Source organism: Danio aesculapii, chromosome 18, assembly GCF_903798145.1.
Source record: "Danio aesculapii chromosome 18, fDanAes4.1, whole genome shotgun sequence".
Classification (NCBI taxonomy): domain Eukaryota; kingdom Metazoa; phylum Chordata; class Actinopteri; order Cypriniformes; family Danionidae; genus Danio; species Danio aesculapii.
In genome coordinates this window covers 52,106,928-52,125,117 of record NC_079452.1, presented here as the reverse complement: position 1 = coordinate 52,125,117, position 18,190 = coordinate 52,106,928, and the positions used below count along the sequence as shown (strand labels likewise).

The window sequence follows — 18,190 nt, the reverse complement described above, 5'->3', positions numbered from 1 at the left end:
TGATAATATCATTTGTGACATTATTCAGATAATAATTAAATAATAAAATAAAAATAAGTCAGATTTTAAAGCTGTTCTTTTCTATACCTTTTTTCTTTTTTTAGTTCTTAGATCCACATTAAAAATGCATGGACCATATGGAAGATTGTCAGGGGGTTTCTTATACTGTGAAGATGTCTTTTCCCCTCTAGCAACTCACTTTAATGCATGTTTTGCATCTACTAATGGATGCTAACATGTCAAGTCTCAGCCTGAAACATTGATGTAACATTTTTTTTTGAAGCGCATTAGAGTTGTGTGAAGGAAAGAACTGCATGGTGAATCATTGCTAGATATATATAAAACACCTGTCTACGAGGCGTAAATGTGTACTATCTAACCTGGTATTGTCATAATTTGACATTACATAAAATAAATGTTCTGTCATATTATTGTATGCTGTAGAGACATTATCTGTGCAGTTTGAGTGGAGTGTTGTTTAGTTTAGCAAATCTTCTGCAACATCCGATTGGATCATTAAAATGAGATCTAGTGTCATTGCTTTCTCTGTTTACAATAGTGCTGAAATATCGACCTCATGGGAAACATACCACTTGTTCCACGATCGCTGAATAGTGTTTAAGACCATTGATGTCATCACTGCAATCAATGCGAATACAATTTATACCAATAACTGTTTCCACTGTAATCCCCAAAACCTATAAATAACATCTCTACAGAGCGATGGCAGTATTCATATTTTTATTTGGCCTATTTATAAACGGTTTTCACCATTTAGACTACACTCACATACCTGACTTATATCCTGATAAAAAACTAAATGCAGGACATCAAAAAAAGTTCATGCATTCTTAATAACAATATTTGTGACACCATTGTTATTTTAGCCTCCTTATGAACCCTTATACCAACACTTTTATATTGTTATATTTTATAACAGTATTAATTGTCTTTTATTTTAACCATATCAGTTTTATTTTTTAGTCATTTTGAAATGTGATGATTTGGTCATTTTTATTACTGTTTTATTTCTTTTAAGTATTTCTTTTTATTTCTTACTTAAATTTGAGTTGAGTTTTCAGATTTTATCTCCATCTTGTAGTGTTGAGTTGTCAGTTTTATCTTCAGTGCCTCCTATTTGAGTTAAACTATTGTAAACTAACCCACCGTATTTGGGTTTGTTTATAATTACCCAAATTAGAGTTAAAACCACTTAGATTTTTTTAATCCTTAGTTTTAGTTGACGATAATTACCCTGTTTGATATTCTGACAAGCCATTGTTCAAGTAATTATTACAACTATTTAACTATTAGTTTCAAGAGTTCACACTTAGCTCACGATTTATACATAGCTTGTTTGGCGTGCTGTCCCGGGAGAGAGCCCTGAGCTCAAGGTATCCTCGAGCCCAGGGCTCCCTCCTTTCACAGGGCGAGGAGAGACTGAGCTCAGATCGATCTGAAACTCCCCCGCTGCTGAGGCCAAGGTGAACTTCCTAAGAGTAAGACATTAGAAAAAAGATTTAGGCTTATTTTATCCATAATATAGAGCACTTTTGGATGGTGGGAGGAAACCAGGGAACCCGAGGGAAACCCACACGGAGAACATGCAAACTCCGCACAGGAACACCAGATGGCCCAGTGAAGACCCAACGCCATTGGTATTCTTGCTGTGAGGCAAACGTGCTAGTCACTGGGCCACCGTGCCGCCCATTCTTGATAAAGGTGGAAAAAGGGGAGGAGGGGTTTTCTTCTAGACGAAGATAGTTGTAGAGAGGAAATGAGGATATATATGGTGACTTGGGATCCTTTGATTGGAGGATCATGATTAGCTAATGTGGACCAGCTGGGTCAATCATGAGCACATGCTCCTCTCGAAATTAGTTTAAAATTTAAACTTCACTTAATAACTGTTAAGTATCTTGCACTGATAACAACACAAGTTAATAAACAGGCTTTTGTCACTTAATCCTTGCTATAACGTGTTTGCTATGGTTACCCAAACACAGCATGTGTCATCAGTGTGAGTTCCGAGTGTCAGCCTCTGCCTTACTACTCATCACAATTTCACACTCTTCTTCCTCCAAACTCTGACCAGAACAGCGTGTTTGTACTTTGTGTGACCACAGGTGTCATCCTGCCATAAAACTAAGGCCTGTTATATTCAGATTAACTAATGGTGCCTACTCACTGCAGTAATGAGCAAAAGCAAATGGAAACAAACAAACAAATAAATAAGCAAGCAAACACAAATCTTACTGAAAGCTATTTTTGCAGTGCCAACCTCAGATTTTAATGCCAAATTAACTTCTTTACTTAATTCAAAATATTTGAAAGTAGATTTTTTTTTTAATCAACATTTTCCACAACAATAAACTTAAAAAAAAGTCACTATCACCTTTTCCTCATGCCTCATCAATGTTATATTTCTCTTTCAAATAAAAGTTGTTCTTTTGAACGTTTCATTAATCACAGAATTAAAAAAAAATAATAATAACCTATCATTTATGCCACAAAATAGGTGACCCTGGAGCCCAAAAGCAGTCATAAGATGTACAGGAATATTTTTGGCAATCATCAAAAATACGTTGTGTGGGTCAAAGTTATTGAATTTTCTTTAGGTAAATATGTTCCATGGAGCCATTTTAGCATATTTCCATATAACTTTATATCAATATTTTATTTAGTAATGTGCAAATATAAACAAATAAGCAACTAAATAGATAAAATAATGTGCAAACAAATTTTTACTGAAAGCTTTTTTAAATAACATCAAATTTTAATGTCAAGTAATTTTTTTTATATGTGTTCATTCATTTCTTGTGTATTTTTATTTTATTATGTTTTATTCATAATATTTGAAAAATATTTTTAAATACATTTTCCACAACAATAAACTTTTATAACTTTAAAAATATACTAAAACTTTTTCCACATCAATGATCAGTATGCCACAGAATATTGTGACCCTGGATACCAAAATCAGTCTTAAGTTTCAAGGGTATATTTTAGCAATAACCAAAATTACATTGTATGGAACAATGTTGTTGATTTTTCTTATATGTCAAAGATTTTTAGGATATTAAGTAAATAGCATGTTCCATGAAGCAATTTTTGGATATCTTCAACTTTACATTAATAGTTTATTTAGTTTAATTAATGTGCAAACTAAATTTGACTTTTTTTAGTAACATTAAATTTGAATGTCAAATTAATATTTATATATTTGTTCATTCATTTCTTGTGTGTGCTTTATTTTATTCATAATATTTGAAAAAAAATATATATACATTTTTCACAACAAAAAACTTTTATAACTTCAAACATATACTAAAACTTTCCCCCCATGCCTCATCAATGATCAGTATGCCACAGAATAATGTGAACCTGGATCCCAAAATCAGTCTTAAGTTCCAAGGGTATGTTTGTGGCAATAACCAAAAATACATTTTATGGATCAAAGTTATTGATTTTTATTTTATGTCAAAGATTATTAGGATATTAGGTACATAGCATGTTCTATGAAGCAATTTTTGTATATCTCTAACTGTATGTTAATATTTTATTTAATAATGTGCAAATGTAAACAAACACGCATCTAAAAAATGAATGAGCAAACTAAATTGTACTTTTTTTAATAACATTAAATTTTAATGTCAAATTAGGATTTGTCTATTTGTTCATTCATTTTTGCGTGTTTTTTAATTTTATTTATAATATTTCAAAAAATATTTTTTAATGCATTTTCCACAACAACAAACTTTTATAAATTCAAAACTTCTAAAAACTACTAAAACTTTTCCCTGTGCCTTATCAATGATCAGTATGCCACAGAATAATGTCACCCTGGATACCAAAACCCAGTATCAAGTTAAGTTCCATGGGTATATTTTTAGCAATAACCAAAAATACATTGTATGGATCAAAGTTATTGGTTTTTCTTTTATGTCAAAGACTATTAGGATATTGGATACAACTATTAAGCTATTTTTGTATATTTCCAACAGTAAAAATACTTTATATTTTAAAAATACTTTTTTACTTATTAAGCTGCAGCCTATAATGTATCTGGCTTTCAGATGATAAAAATGGACACTTCCTGTATGGTTGATTTTGTGGCCCAGAATCATTCAAATATGATCTGAATTCAGCATGGCCATCCCATTAATAAATAACATTTTAAAATATAATAACAATTCACAATACTACTGTTTTTACTGTATGTCTGAACACAAAACAAACACACAACCAACAACAAAACACTTTTTATAGACACTTGATTGTTGACCTAGAATTCTATATATTGAACAAAGCCTGGTGATGGTGTTCAAAACAGTGTCCGTTTAGTTTGTGTAATTTATTATGTTCAGTTACTCATAGGCATAATTCCTCAGAAAGCCTATTGGAAATGTTTTAATTTAATGTATTTAAGCCATTTAAAACAAATAGAGAACATCAAAAATAAACTAAATAAAATTGCTGTTTTGCTAATAAAACACCCTAAATATGACATCCATCATTATCTGCCTGTATTTTGACAATATGAGTCAGTAAAGCGTTCAGCTTATGTCTGTCTGCTACACAGCGCCTCTACCGAGACGTGTCGTTTACAGTAGAAGTCAGTCAGGCGTCCGGTAGAAGCGCGTACACATCATTCACAATGACCGAGGCGGAGAATCAAGCCTGCGGACTCCAGCGATGGTGGAGGAGGAATACGAGCAAACACTAACAGCACAGCCGCACGGACAGACTCAGACGACAACAAAGATGTTTGGAGTAAAAAGCAGCGTCGATTTATCCTCCCTTTCAGCGACAGAGAGCAAAGGAGGAGAGTTTAGTTCGTCTTCATTCATCGGCGGAGTTTCAATGAAAAGTCTACAAGCTGTCAAACTGCGCGGAGTCTGACTGTAAACAACAGTCGGAGTGTTCCCGATACCTAAAGACACGCTTTATTTAGCGTTTATTATAGGCTACAGTAGTTTTTCGCAGACCGCTCAGGATGCAGGTGAAAAAACAGAGGAGCTCCGAGGACCCTCAGCGGGATGATATAAAGAAAAAGCCCTCGTGTTTCTCGAATATTAAGATATTTTTAGTAGCCGAGTGTGCTCTGATGTTGGCACAGGGCACAGTGGGGGCATACTTGGTAAGCGATGCTTTTGTTTTGCTTTTCGTTTTGACTGAAAAATACAGCCTCTTTCGAACTTGCTCAACTTATTTGACTCATTTTGCTTTACGCTAATCCTTTCTTCACCCTCAACCTTCCTGTACTTCGGTGCAACTTAGTGCATGGCATGAAACGTGACGCGGATGTGACATAATCATATAATGGTCTTAAACTATTCATTGCACATGCATTTGGGTTTAAAAGAAACATACGAGAAGAAGTGAACCCATCGCTGAGTGTTCATGTAAAGCATAGCTGCCTCAGCAGATGTAAGCAGAGATTTTAGCTGCGAGGAATAAGTTGGCTGGCAGGCTGTAGGCTAGTGCATGGCTATGACAGATAACCTTATTTTAAATCTATCAATGTAAAACACCATTAAGTAATATTACACAAATCCAAAATACTGTTGGTACTATAATGTATGGCAGCAGTGCTGTAATTCTGCAGCAGGTGATCACATCAGTTTTACAATGACAATGCATGGGGTATTACTTTTATTCAACAGCTTTCTCTCCATATATAAACATAATATTGTAAAACTTACTTGTTGAAGACTAAAAGTAGTCTCCACCATCTAAAATATTTCTAATATAAGCAAGAGTGTCAAGCTTTGTGTTTTATAAAGCCATGTACATTCTGCTGGTATGGAACAGAGTATGAGTGGAACCCAGTGGCAGAAATTTCCCTTCATGGCTCAGAGTGATCTCATGTTTATTTTTTTACACCATTACACAATAATATCACATACATCACTGTTGGGAATGTACTATTTCTATATCAGCACTCTGATAAATACCATCCAGGTTTTACATTTATTGAAATAGTTAATTAGAAAGGCTGACTCCAGGCGTAAGGTGAAAGCTCTTTGATTGAGGAAAAAAATGCTATATTGTAAGTGAGCAATTCCAGCATTATTGATGTGACATTTGCGGTAAAAACTCCAAACATAAAGTCACATAGAAAGTAAACATTAACATTATATTGACACATCTGTTTATATTTTCCAAACCAACTAAACACAAAGTTATGGAATCAGAAAAATATCAATCTGTAAACATTTTTTATACTTTAAATGAGGAAAATAAACATGCATTATGGATGTGACAAAAAAGTTAGTGAGTTTATAGTATGCAACATACTTTGTAGAAATTCTGTCAATTAAGCTGCTCAACCCAAAAGAAGCAATGCTAATCGAACAGATATGAGTTGGCTCACTAAAGAACAAAAATGATTGATTTTATTTTATTTGATATTTTTGCATTTATGAAGAAAAAGTATTGTTATGGATGTGACACTTTTCCGTTATGGATGTAACAGCTGTGAAACAGTTTAAAATAGAGAAACCGTTTCTAAATTTTTTTGTGTAAGCAAGTATTTTACAGTACTTTAAAAATACTCATAAACGTATCAGTCAGTGTTTCACACTATTATATTTAATTTACCAAATGGTATGATAACAGTGGATAAATATATCACAGTTTTTACGATATCACGGTATTGTGATTACTCTTCTAAAATATATTCTTTTTAAATGTCTGGGTAGAAAACAACAGATTTTTTCCCTCTTTGAAAACAATATATTTTATTTTTTTAAAAGATTTAAAATGTTTTGGAGCAGTAACCATGTCAGGCTGAATAATTGAAATGAATCATTGACTTCTGCTGTCTTCATTAGTTTCAAAAACACAGATTTTTTTTACATTTTAAAACGATCATCTATCTTTTCTGCTGGAGATACTGTTGTCCTAAAAAAAAGGAAATAAAAAAATCTTACAGATACCTTGGGAATGGTATTACAGGAAAATTTTGCCGGTTTCAAAACCTTGACTTTTCCAAGCGATATACCTTGAAAACGGTTATCGTCAATGCGTAGACTAAAATGATTATTATTTTGTTTAATTGAAATTAATATACTATATTTTTAATTCAGTATATATTTTTGCTAAGTATTTTTCGAGGATTTTATGGTACAAAAATATAATTATGCTGTAATTATAATCTATTTATTACGTTATCTACTTTTTAACATAGACTATAAAATAAGTGAGGTTTACAAAATGTAATGGAAATTTAGGTTTATTGTAATAAAAATGCACAGAATGCTGTAATGTTTTCATAATAGATATTAGTATATATTTCTAAGACATGTTTAGCTCTAAACTGGGGGCGAATAACAAAACCGTAACACAAAAAGTCCCAAATTTGGGTCTGATATCATAAAAAAACGAGCTTGCAGGAAGAATTTGTTTGAGTGTGCTAACAAACATTTCCGTTAGGTTATATTAGTTTCACATTCATTAAAACATGGCCATTCTTGACTTTAAACACCAAAATTAATTTAATTATTAGACCTATTAATAAACAGCATGGTGGCGCAGTGGGAAGCACAATCGCCTCACAGCAAGAAGGTCACTGGTTCAAGCCCTGGCTGGGTCAGGAGTTTGCATGTTCTCCCCGCGTTCGCGTGGGTTTGCGCAGAGTGCTCCGGTTTCCCCCACAAGTCCAAAAACATGTGCTATAGGTGAATTGGGTAAGCTAAATTTGTCCATAGTGTATATGTGTGAATGAGTGTGTATGGATGTTTCCCAGTGATGGGTTGCAGCTGGAAGGGCGTCCGCTGCGTAAAACATATGCTGGTTAAGTTGGCGGTTCATTCTGCTGTGGCGACCCCAGATTAATAAAGGGATTAAGGAGAAAAGAAAATGAATGAATGAGTGACCCAATAATAAATGTAATTTTTAGTGATCAATACTGATAACAGAATACAAAGCCAGCCAATTTTAGATATCTGATAGATATTATTTTTTGATGAAGTCCTTTTTTAATATTTGCGTTAAGCACAAATGTCATTTTTAACCTTATTTTATTACATGCCATTCTTAAACTCAACGATAAGTCAAGTGCTGCTACTGTGGATAATTAGGGATGGCCATGACAAAATGCAGGAAATGATTTTGTTTTAGCATCTGAGAGAGCTTGCTTTGTTTGTTCATAACCTTTTCAATATTTGCAGACAGCTAGCACAGTTTTTATCTTGTCCTTCTTCTGATAAACACACAAATCTTGTTTGTATTTTCTATTTTGATAAGTATATAAAAGTCTTTTGTTTGTATATCTGCTTCATGGGTAAAGAGTCTGATATCAAGACAATATGCTCACACTTCTTGCTGCCAGTGAGTTGGATACCTCTCTATATAGCATCTTTGATAAGGAAGAGATTTGTCCAGCCATGTCCTTTATACCCATGGGACGTCTCTGATGTCTGTGCGAGCTCAGACCATATTTGGAAAGGAAACAATCATTTGCTCTGTGCCAGAAAGCCACAATACATCATGGGAACAGTCTCAAAGGGGTACACTTGTTGTGGACTGGATTTGTTCCCAGCGTATGGAAATTCTGATGTTTGGAAACCAAATCAACTCTGTCATTTTAACCAAAAAACTTTGTGGGACTGGAAGATGTTAAGATTGGCCAGATTTATTTTGACAGATAGATAGAGCGTTAAACTAAACTTATCCTCCCTGGGGTTTTTCCATAGACAAACCAGCTTCATAATATTTCCAAAGATGTCCTACTGAAGCAAACATTCGTGTAAAATGGATGGTAGACGTTTGTAAACTCTGAGAGCTTGTGTGATGTCTGGGACATTAGGTTATTTAAACATAGGATGGAAGATTGTTCTCACATGAAATTTTTTCGTTTGAAAGCAAATCCATCTTTATTTGTTCAAGGATAAAATATTGCTCGGCGATATGGACAAAAATTGTCACAGATTTTTTTTCACCGAGTTCATATCAATCATGATGAATGTCAAATCTCTCTTTCAAGTTTAAAGGCTTGTTAGAACATGACTGTTGTGTCCACCAGATGAATATATTCACAAATCAGATTTTTCAGATTTATTGTAATGTAATGTGTAAAATAACATGTGTATTTATACAGTATAGCGCATTTATCGTGTATGGCCATACACCCAAAGAGCTTCACAATCATGAGGGGGTCTCTCCACACCACCACCAGTGTGCAGCATCCACTTGGATGATGCGACGGCAGCCACAGGACAATGGCACCAGTGCGCTCACCACACACCAGCTATAGGTGGAGTGGAGAGACAGTGATTGAGCCAATTCAGAGAATGGGGATTATTGGGAGGCCATGATGGTTAAGGGCCGAGCGGGAATTTAGCCAGTACACCGGGGTTACACCCATAACTATTTTATGTATTGTCAGAAAAGTGGCTAATTCATAGGAATTTATACCATTTAGTTCAGAGATGCCAAAACTAGGGTCCGTGGACCAAAGTTGGCCCATGGTAACCTTTGATTTGGCCCACCATCCCGTCTGAGAAGAGATTTATAATGATAGGAAGGTTAGGCCGAATGCTTTTAACAGAGATCGTCATTTCTAATTTAACGTAACCTTTTGTTTGTTTATTTGTTTGTTTGTTTAATTGTTGAGCTACAAAAAAGCCAACTGAAATTAAATGTTTCATTGAAATGTTGTGCATGAATTATATTTTTAAAAATGTAAATGCTGTCACTTGAAGATAGAGGACAATGCACAAGGCAGTGGAGTAGACACCACTGTGTTAGAAATGTGGTTGTTTTTTTATTGTAAAGAGTTCATTATAAAAATGTTAAAAAAAAAAAAAAAAGTATAGTTATTAACACGATTAAGTATTTTTTTCTATAATTTTTTACATTTTATTACATTTGGAAAATACCATGGCAGCTTAAATGGTATACTTACCTTTGGCCCACCACCCTCAATCAAGTTTGGCTATTGGCCCTTCATTTACAAAAGTTTGGGCAGTGAATCTTTATAAAATCTATGATTGAGATTGTGCAAATGAATACAACATAATTAACGAATTATCTACTAAATCAAAATGTTAAGAATTGCAGTGAGATTGTGTTGGATTTTGAATCTGGGACCTGGTTTAAAAAAAATAGCTGTTGCACTCTCCCAAGTAGGTCTGGGCTGATAAACGATATTATATCGAATAGCAATAAAATTAATCTCAATAACAATAATAAGCTCTGGACTTTTTTACTCTATATTGATCTACAGTAAGAGCCAATCACCCAGCATAAATGTGCAACAATGGCAATCTAAAAGTGGGTTGATATTAGAGATGTACCAAATTTTCGGCCACCGAAAATTTATTGGCCAAAAATATGTTATACTATTTAATGGACCCTGAGTTTTTTGTGACTTCAGTCATGGTTGGGATACTCTTAAATCTGGAAGCATTAACAAATTACATCTAAATATATATCGTCATCGTATTATCAAGATTGCATTTTTGCCATATCTCCCAGCCCTACTGCCAAGCTCATATTCCACCTGGAAAAAAACGATTTTTCACATAAACAGCAGGTATATTTTCACAACTCCATGTGGACAGGGCCTCAGTTTCACATTGAAGCATGTTGGAAATTTACTGAACATGCGCAATCTGTGTCTTATAAAGATAAGAACATGAGCTATCTATGTCTTATAAAGATAATATTATACCATGATAAGTATTGTAAACGGTTATCATCCAGCTCTAGGACAAAATATAATAAAGATTATCAGAATGCAGTAGCATTTGAAAATTTCCATGCAGTTTTGGCCTGATTCATTTAGACCAACGAAAGGCCTGTCACAATAATCAATATATTGACTTATCGTGCAATACTTTGAGATGACCTTAATAATTTTTTGCCATTACAATATATATTTACAAATACTCAAATAATATTAAAGTTGTTTTAACATTTTCCTAATAAGACATTTATTAGTGCAGTGCTCAGCATAATTGAGTACACCCCATTTAAACTCAATATTTCAGTGAAAACAGGCAATGTATTTTGGTGCATTTAAACAAAACAGATTCATTAAACACATATATTTATTAAAATAATATTTTAGTCAGCAAACATATTTAGAAATAGAAAGATAATACAATTAAATTCAAGCAAAATATTGCAGAAATATAAATGAATATTTTTCTGTAACATTTAAATTTGGGTGTACTACTTTTTGGACCATTATCGTAAGTTATTTTGTTAGATAAGCTCCAGATTTGGCTTCAGTACTTATTAATCTAATGTAGGACTGGGCGATTTGACCTAAAATCAAAATCTCGATTGATTGAAGATTTTAACTGGATTACGATTATTGTACGATAATTTAATTTTTTTTACCCTCTCCGCACCGCCCACACTGCACTATTCATTGCCGCGACATATAATTAAATTTTTTGAGAGATCATAAGCTGTGCTCAATGCAGAAGTGTAAACAGAGCAGGGTCACGTGACTCCACACATGGTAGGGGAAATAATTGAAAAAAATTGACCTGGAAAAATTTGATTGATTATTGGTTCTGAATGTCGATTTCGATTTTTTTTTTCCCAGCCCTAGTCTAATGTATACGTACAACTACAATATTGTATAGCTTCTTATTAAAAATATGAATTTGAAAGATATATTTGTGAGGGGTGTTCTTGCTTATGCTGAGCATTATATATACAGTATATATATATATATATATATATATATATATATATATATATATATATATATATATATATATATATATATATATATATATATATATATATATATATATATATATATATATATATATATATATAAGGACATTTACCTTTTTAACATAAATTATAGAATCTAAATAACCTTATAAATGCCTTAAGTATTTTAAAGTGTTTTTGACTATTTGCGTTATTAGTTATATAATCATTGTATGATCAGTGGAATAAATCAGCCGATCTCAAAATGACAGTAATATCGCTTGTTGCAACAGTATCTGTGATAATATATCGGACAACAAAGATTCCTGATCGTGACAGGCCTAACCACCATATACATTCCTAGAGGGCCGGTGTCCTACAAAGTTTAGCTCCCACCCTCCAATCCTCCAAACACACCTGAACAGGCTAATAAATCACTTACTATGCATACTTGAAACTTCCAGGAATGTGTGCTGTGGCAAGTTGAAACTAAACTATGAAGAACACTGGCCCTCCAGGACCAAGTTTGGTGACCCTTGATTTAAATGATCTCAGAAGCTGCTGTAATACTTATCCATTTTGAGATGGAGCCTCCACCCTCCTTCACAGACTGACTCAGTGGCTTGTTTGAGACATCATGCTCATTCCTGGGCATTGTGTCAGTTTCCTATGTTTAGCCTCAGCCCTGGGTTTGACTTTAGGCAGTCTGGACTTCCCCTCATGTGCTATAAGAAAGCCTGTATCTTCATATTTTTAAACTACCGAAAGCTCTCTTATCTTGTAGACATCTTTGTATAGCTTTCAATCTGCATTTGTTTAACTACTCTGACTGTGATGCAAAAAGGCTGGGACAGTGTTTGCAAATGCCTCTTGGCAGGAAAGTCACGTGACGTATCTAAACAAATATATCGTGGTCATCTAACCTCAACTCATTTACTTTGTGCCTGCTCAGTTTGCTTGTGCTAAGCAGAGTCGTGCTGTTTGGCATGAAAAATGCTTCAATATAGGATGAATGGAAATTAAGTGATGTTTTGATGAGAGGCTGAAGTGCACGGTGATGCCATTAAAGCATTGGTTCATATAGGCAGAAGTGAATGGCCATTGTATCTTCTAAAAGCTCATTAATGACACTACTCAGTCAGGCTCTTCAAGTTTAAATGCATCTGTGCCAAACCTATTCTAGACAAAGACTGTAGAACTTTGGTTTAAACTTATTTATTGGTAAATAAACTCTTACATTTATGTTTTCTCTGGCCTCTGATTGGGAGACTTCTCCGCTCACAGCTGCACTCTTCTGTTTGTTTATGGTAGGCTGGTTTTGGAATTGGTTTGGGTAGAGCTGATTGGGCTGCGCTCACTCTGTTGGTTAATAAACATGTCACACAAAGGGGACTGTCATGCATTTGCTCTCGGACAGAGATGTGTCTAAATACGTTTATATATTTAACACAATTACTCATCAAATAAGGGTGTGGCTGGATAACTTTGTTTTTGGCAAAACCCTGATGTTATTTCTGCTGTATTTGTTATGAAAAAGGTAGCATAACTACAGTATTTAGTACAGCTGAAATCAGTATAATTAAAATGCAAAAAATAGCTATAGCTTAATAACATAAATAGTATCAATTTAATTGAAGGAATAATTGAAAATAATTGATGCCTACATTCATATTATAATGCAGTTTGATACAAATACCTTAAATTTATACTAAAAACTGTGGTTAGAGTATGTCATACATTAAATAAATGTTAAATGAAGTGATGTATGGATTAAACACCATCTAACCTGATAAAGCTATTTTACTTTTGACATGTTTTTCATTTATAATTGCGTAGTTTATATACAGTATTTTATTTATTTGATCAAAACTCTGTTGTCATTTTAAGGACATTTATATCATGACAATTAATTATCATTACTATTTGATCACCCAGTCCTAACTTACAGTGTGATAACATTTACCATTGTTTTCTTTTCACTACTGTTGTCCCTAACGTTAGCAAATTATATTTGTTCCACTAATAACCTGCATGATCACAATTGTCATTTAAAAACAGTTGTGATGATGTATCATCATACAGAAATCATTCAAATATATGTTATTATATGTACAGCATATTCATTTAAAAATTGTTCAAATATCACAAATACAACTATGTTCTGACACCCCTAATTACAATAATACAATACAATTATCATCAATACCAGTATACTACATCACACTTGGGTACATGGGAATACAGAGATGAGTGATATTCAGCAGGTCATGTGATCTTGACATACAGTAGAAGCGTTTCACACTGCAGAATTAATCAGCTTTTAATAAGCTTCTAATATGACTGTCCATCAAACATGAGAGCACATGACTTCAAAGATGTGACAATGTTTAAAAGAAAAATGTGTAGTTTGTAAGAACAACTAAACAGCTGCGATTTTAATAATAGGCAGGTTATAACTATTAATAGTGAGAATTAGTACCTTCCTAATAAAATATGGATTTAAAAGATATATTGGTGAGGGGTGCACTTATATATGCTGAGCACTGTATATTGTTTACCCAGAGTGTTTACATGGTCATAATACAGCAAGTTGTACAAGCATTTAGTTTTTGGGGTTTGCAATGCCCTTGATGGGTGAACATTAGCCGGCAGGGGAGTGTCTTTTGTTTCTACAGGTGTAAATTTTTCATGACCATTGTCACTCCCACACATACAGCTGAGATGACCCAAAATAGACTTTACTAAATGTAAATCATTGTAATGTTTTCTTTGAATGAGAGAACAAAATATGTTTTACATAATTGTGAAGTAAATATTCTAGCCTACAAGACTGGTTACTCAAAAGTCTTGTTCAGGCCTATTCAGTGTGTTTTCTGGACCTTATTTCAGCTACATTTTTTTCTCCAAGACCTACTAATCATGTATAATATTTTTTTTTCTAAAAAAACGCAAGCGTGTACATCAACATTTTTCACATATTACTGTAGCACAGTTTGTACATGTTGCATACTATGTAATAAGTAGCTGAAATAAGTACAAATGTCAGGCATGTCAAAACATCTTAGGGGCCCCCAAATCACCGCAGACCCCCCCAGGGTTAAGCTAAAGTTCATTCATTCATTTTCTTTTTCTTAGTCCCTTTATTAATCTGGGGTTGCCACAGCAGAATGAACCGCCAACTTATCCAGCATATGTTTTACGCAGCGCATGCCCTTTCAGCTGCAACCCATCACTGGGAAACATTCGTACACACTCATTCACACAAATACACTATGGACAATTTAATTTGTCTTTAGACTGTGGGGGAAGCCAGAGCATCCGGAGGAAACCCACGCAAACACAGGGAGAACATTCAAACTTCACACAGAAATGGCAGCTGACCCAGCTGGGGCGATTGTGCTACCCACTGCACCACCGTTCTGCCTTAAACTAAAGTGTTACCAAATAATGTGTTATTGATAATGGTGGAGGATTCAACGTCAGTCTTTATCTAACAGCAACTGTAGCAACAGATTGACACTGTAAATGACACCCCTTACTTATTTTCCTGTCTTTTGTGTTGTGATGATTGCTCTTTTTTTAATAGACTATGCTAATGCCTTTCAGTGGTCAACAGTTTTTGTACAAGTTTTAATATTTATATTATTTAAAAAAACATATGTATATTTATAAAGCAAAAACTTGTATTACACCATCTTTGCATATATTATTAGTATTTTTGTGTAATGGGGTTTCTAATGCTGCATCTATGAGTGAATTTATCAGTCTCACACAATGTTTTTTACTTCCATTTTTGGGAAAGTTCTACTTTCACTATCTTGTAGTTGATCTGTGGTTTTATGTGTGTAAATGTATATTATTGACCAACATTTTACACTTCTGGTTGCATTGCTAGCAATAAGTTGAATTGAAATTGAGCAAATATTCCCTTAAGTTATCACCAAAGATCTCTGTATTTTGATTTACATGATTAAATCTTTGTCATCTCAGAAATCTGTCTAAAATATGAGGTGAGGCAGTGAGGCAAGAGCATCTTTTCAGACAGCCGTCATTTTATAGATTGTTTTAAATCATGATTTAAAAATACCAGATAGACTGTTTTGATTCCTTCAAAAGCAATTACAGTAAATTGCTGTAAACAACATAACTACCGTATAAAATGAAAAGCGGTTTATGCCACATTTAGAACAGAAAATAAATGTGAAAAAAATCACCATGTCCATTGGTCCACACTCTTTTTGCAGAAACTGTGGAAAGTAATTCAGTTCTGTTTCCTGTCACACTGATAAGGCGATGCTAAATCTCTTTCATGTTTAAAATCAAACACAGATTGCTGAAGGATGCCTGCTAGCTGCACATGTTCTTGAAACCATTTCACGCTTGAATGATCCAGACTGGTTGTTCTGCACTCAGGAATTTGTCATCGCTTATTATGTAAGACCAAGTTGACTCGACAATAACATGATGGACATTGTTGTCACATTGTTCAATAATTCATAGTTTTACTATAATAACATGTTTTCATGCTGAGGGATTAGAAGGCGATGGGTGTGAGTACGTCAGGGTGGAGATGACTGAGATTTGGCATTAGTTGACACTGTTGTTGTTGAATATGTCTTGGCATTAAGGTGGCATTCTGTGTGCCCTATTGCAGTGGCTCTGGCAGTGGTGTACGCAGAGAGACTCAGCTTTTCAGTCAACAGGTTTCAGCAGGTTGGCACACACTCTGAGGCAGGCAGATGGGGGATGTGGCCTGTCCCGTCCTTTCGTCACGCTTCCAGAACTAGTAGGCTGGCACGTAGCTTTGGATCTGGCAACTGAGCAGAGCTGGTGTGAACAGTAGAAAACACACACACACATTCAAGAGGAGAAATTAGCTTGAATTTAAAATGCTTCTATTTCTTCAGTAATGAGTTGTTTCACAACAGCTTTTTTAAAGGTCAATTATGTTGTTTCTGTAATACTAGTGTTACAAAATCACAAAAAAAGGATTCTCATATTTTTAAATGTTTATTAAAACATATTTTTACACTTTTGCTAATGCTTTGAACACACACAGCACAGTTTCTTAAAGGGTACCTATGATGAAAATCATCTTTTGAAAGCTGTTTGGACAGGACTGTGTGTAGATACAGTGTGTCCACAGTCATATCGGGGTGATATAAACACAATTTGCTCTTTTTAAAAATTTACTAATGTTAAAATAGGATCCAAATCCCTCCCATTTTGAGTTCCACCACAAATTGACATAGGGGTGTGGTTTCACCACCCACCCAATTGATATCAACAAGACAAGGCAAAGCAACTGGGAATAAAAGATCTGTTCAGCTCTCTGTGATCATCAGTCATCATCAAATGTGATCAAGAATGAGTTTTACAAGTTTAAAACGTTTTTAAAACTGCATGTTTGTAATGAATTACAGCAATTTTACCATCTTTACTTTATTACCACAGCCGCATGTCAGTACAATTATAAAAGAAGATGCTTAAATTTGTGGACGTTAATTCAGGTTTATTTTGTACATTAACATAACGGATATCCATACAGCAGTGGATATTAATGTATATTCTGTCACATTTGCATGCAAAAACAGTCCAAAGTTAAAGTCTGTGTGTGTGTGCGTGTGTGTGCGTGTGTGTGCGCGTGTGTGTGTGTGTGTGTGTGTGTGTGTGTGTGTGTGTGTGTGTGTGCGTGCGTGTGTGTGTGGGTGCGTGCGTGCGTGCGTGTGTGTGCATGAACTTTATAACGACATTGTGTGTGACTCATCGTTCTTATCTACTCATTAACTCCACAACAAATACATATAATAATAATCATTGGGAAAGTTCTTACTGTAGTATTTCTCACAAACGTTTCGTTTGATCTGCTTCCTTCATGTCTGTCACTGTGCTGTTTATCTAACATACGCAGCCAGAGATTGAGACACACTCTGACAGGCAACAAAAACAGCAATGTGTTTAAAGCAGAAAATTCCTACATTTTAAAGAGTACGTATAATAAATAATCTGATGGGTGTTTTGAGCTGAAACTTTACAGACACATTCTGGAGTAACAAACGACTTATCTAAAATCTTGTAAAAGGGGTAAAATGGGTGCCCTTTAAGATTGTTTTTGTTTTTGTAACGTCTGACTCTTTTAAATGGGACTGTCAAAAGCTTGAGTTTAGCTTACCTGTCAAGATTAACCTTTGCAGTTTTGACCGTCTCAGTCTGTCAAATTTATCATTAAATTAATAGTCACTGGGGTGACATTGTGGCTCAGTGGTTAGTACTGTCGCTTCACAGCAAGAAGGTCACTGGTTCGAGTCCCATCTGGGTCAGTTGGCATTTCTGTGTTGAGTTAGCATGTTATCCCTATGTTTGCATGAGTTTCGTCCGGGTGCTCAGACATGCGCTAAAGGTGAATTGAATAAACGAAACTGGCCGAAGTGTATGTGTGAGCATGTGAGAGTGAATGGGTGTTTCCCAGTGCTGGGTTTCAGCTGGAAAGGCATCCGCTGTGTAAAACATA

At 34.5% G+C, this 18,190-nt stretch overlaps 1 protein-coding gene across 1 annotated transcript in view; it reads left to right on the top strand.

Moving 5' to 3' along the window:
* The first annotated feature begins 4,636 nt into the window (after positions 1-4,636).
* Positions 4,637-18,190, top strand: part of slco3a1a (solute carrier organic anion transporter family member 3A1a) — a 123,415-nt gene continuing 109,861 nt past the window's right edge. The window contains exon 1 of the mRNA XM_056478669.1: positions 4,637-5,140. Within this exon, the coding sequence (XP_056334644.1) occupies positions 4,997-5,140 (144 nt within the window). The 5' untranslated portion in view covers positions 4,637-4,996. The remainder of the gene's footprint in view (positions 5,141-18,190) is intronic.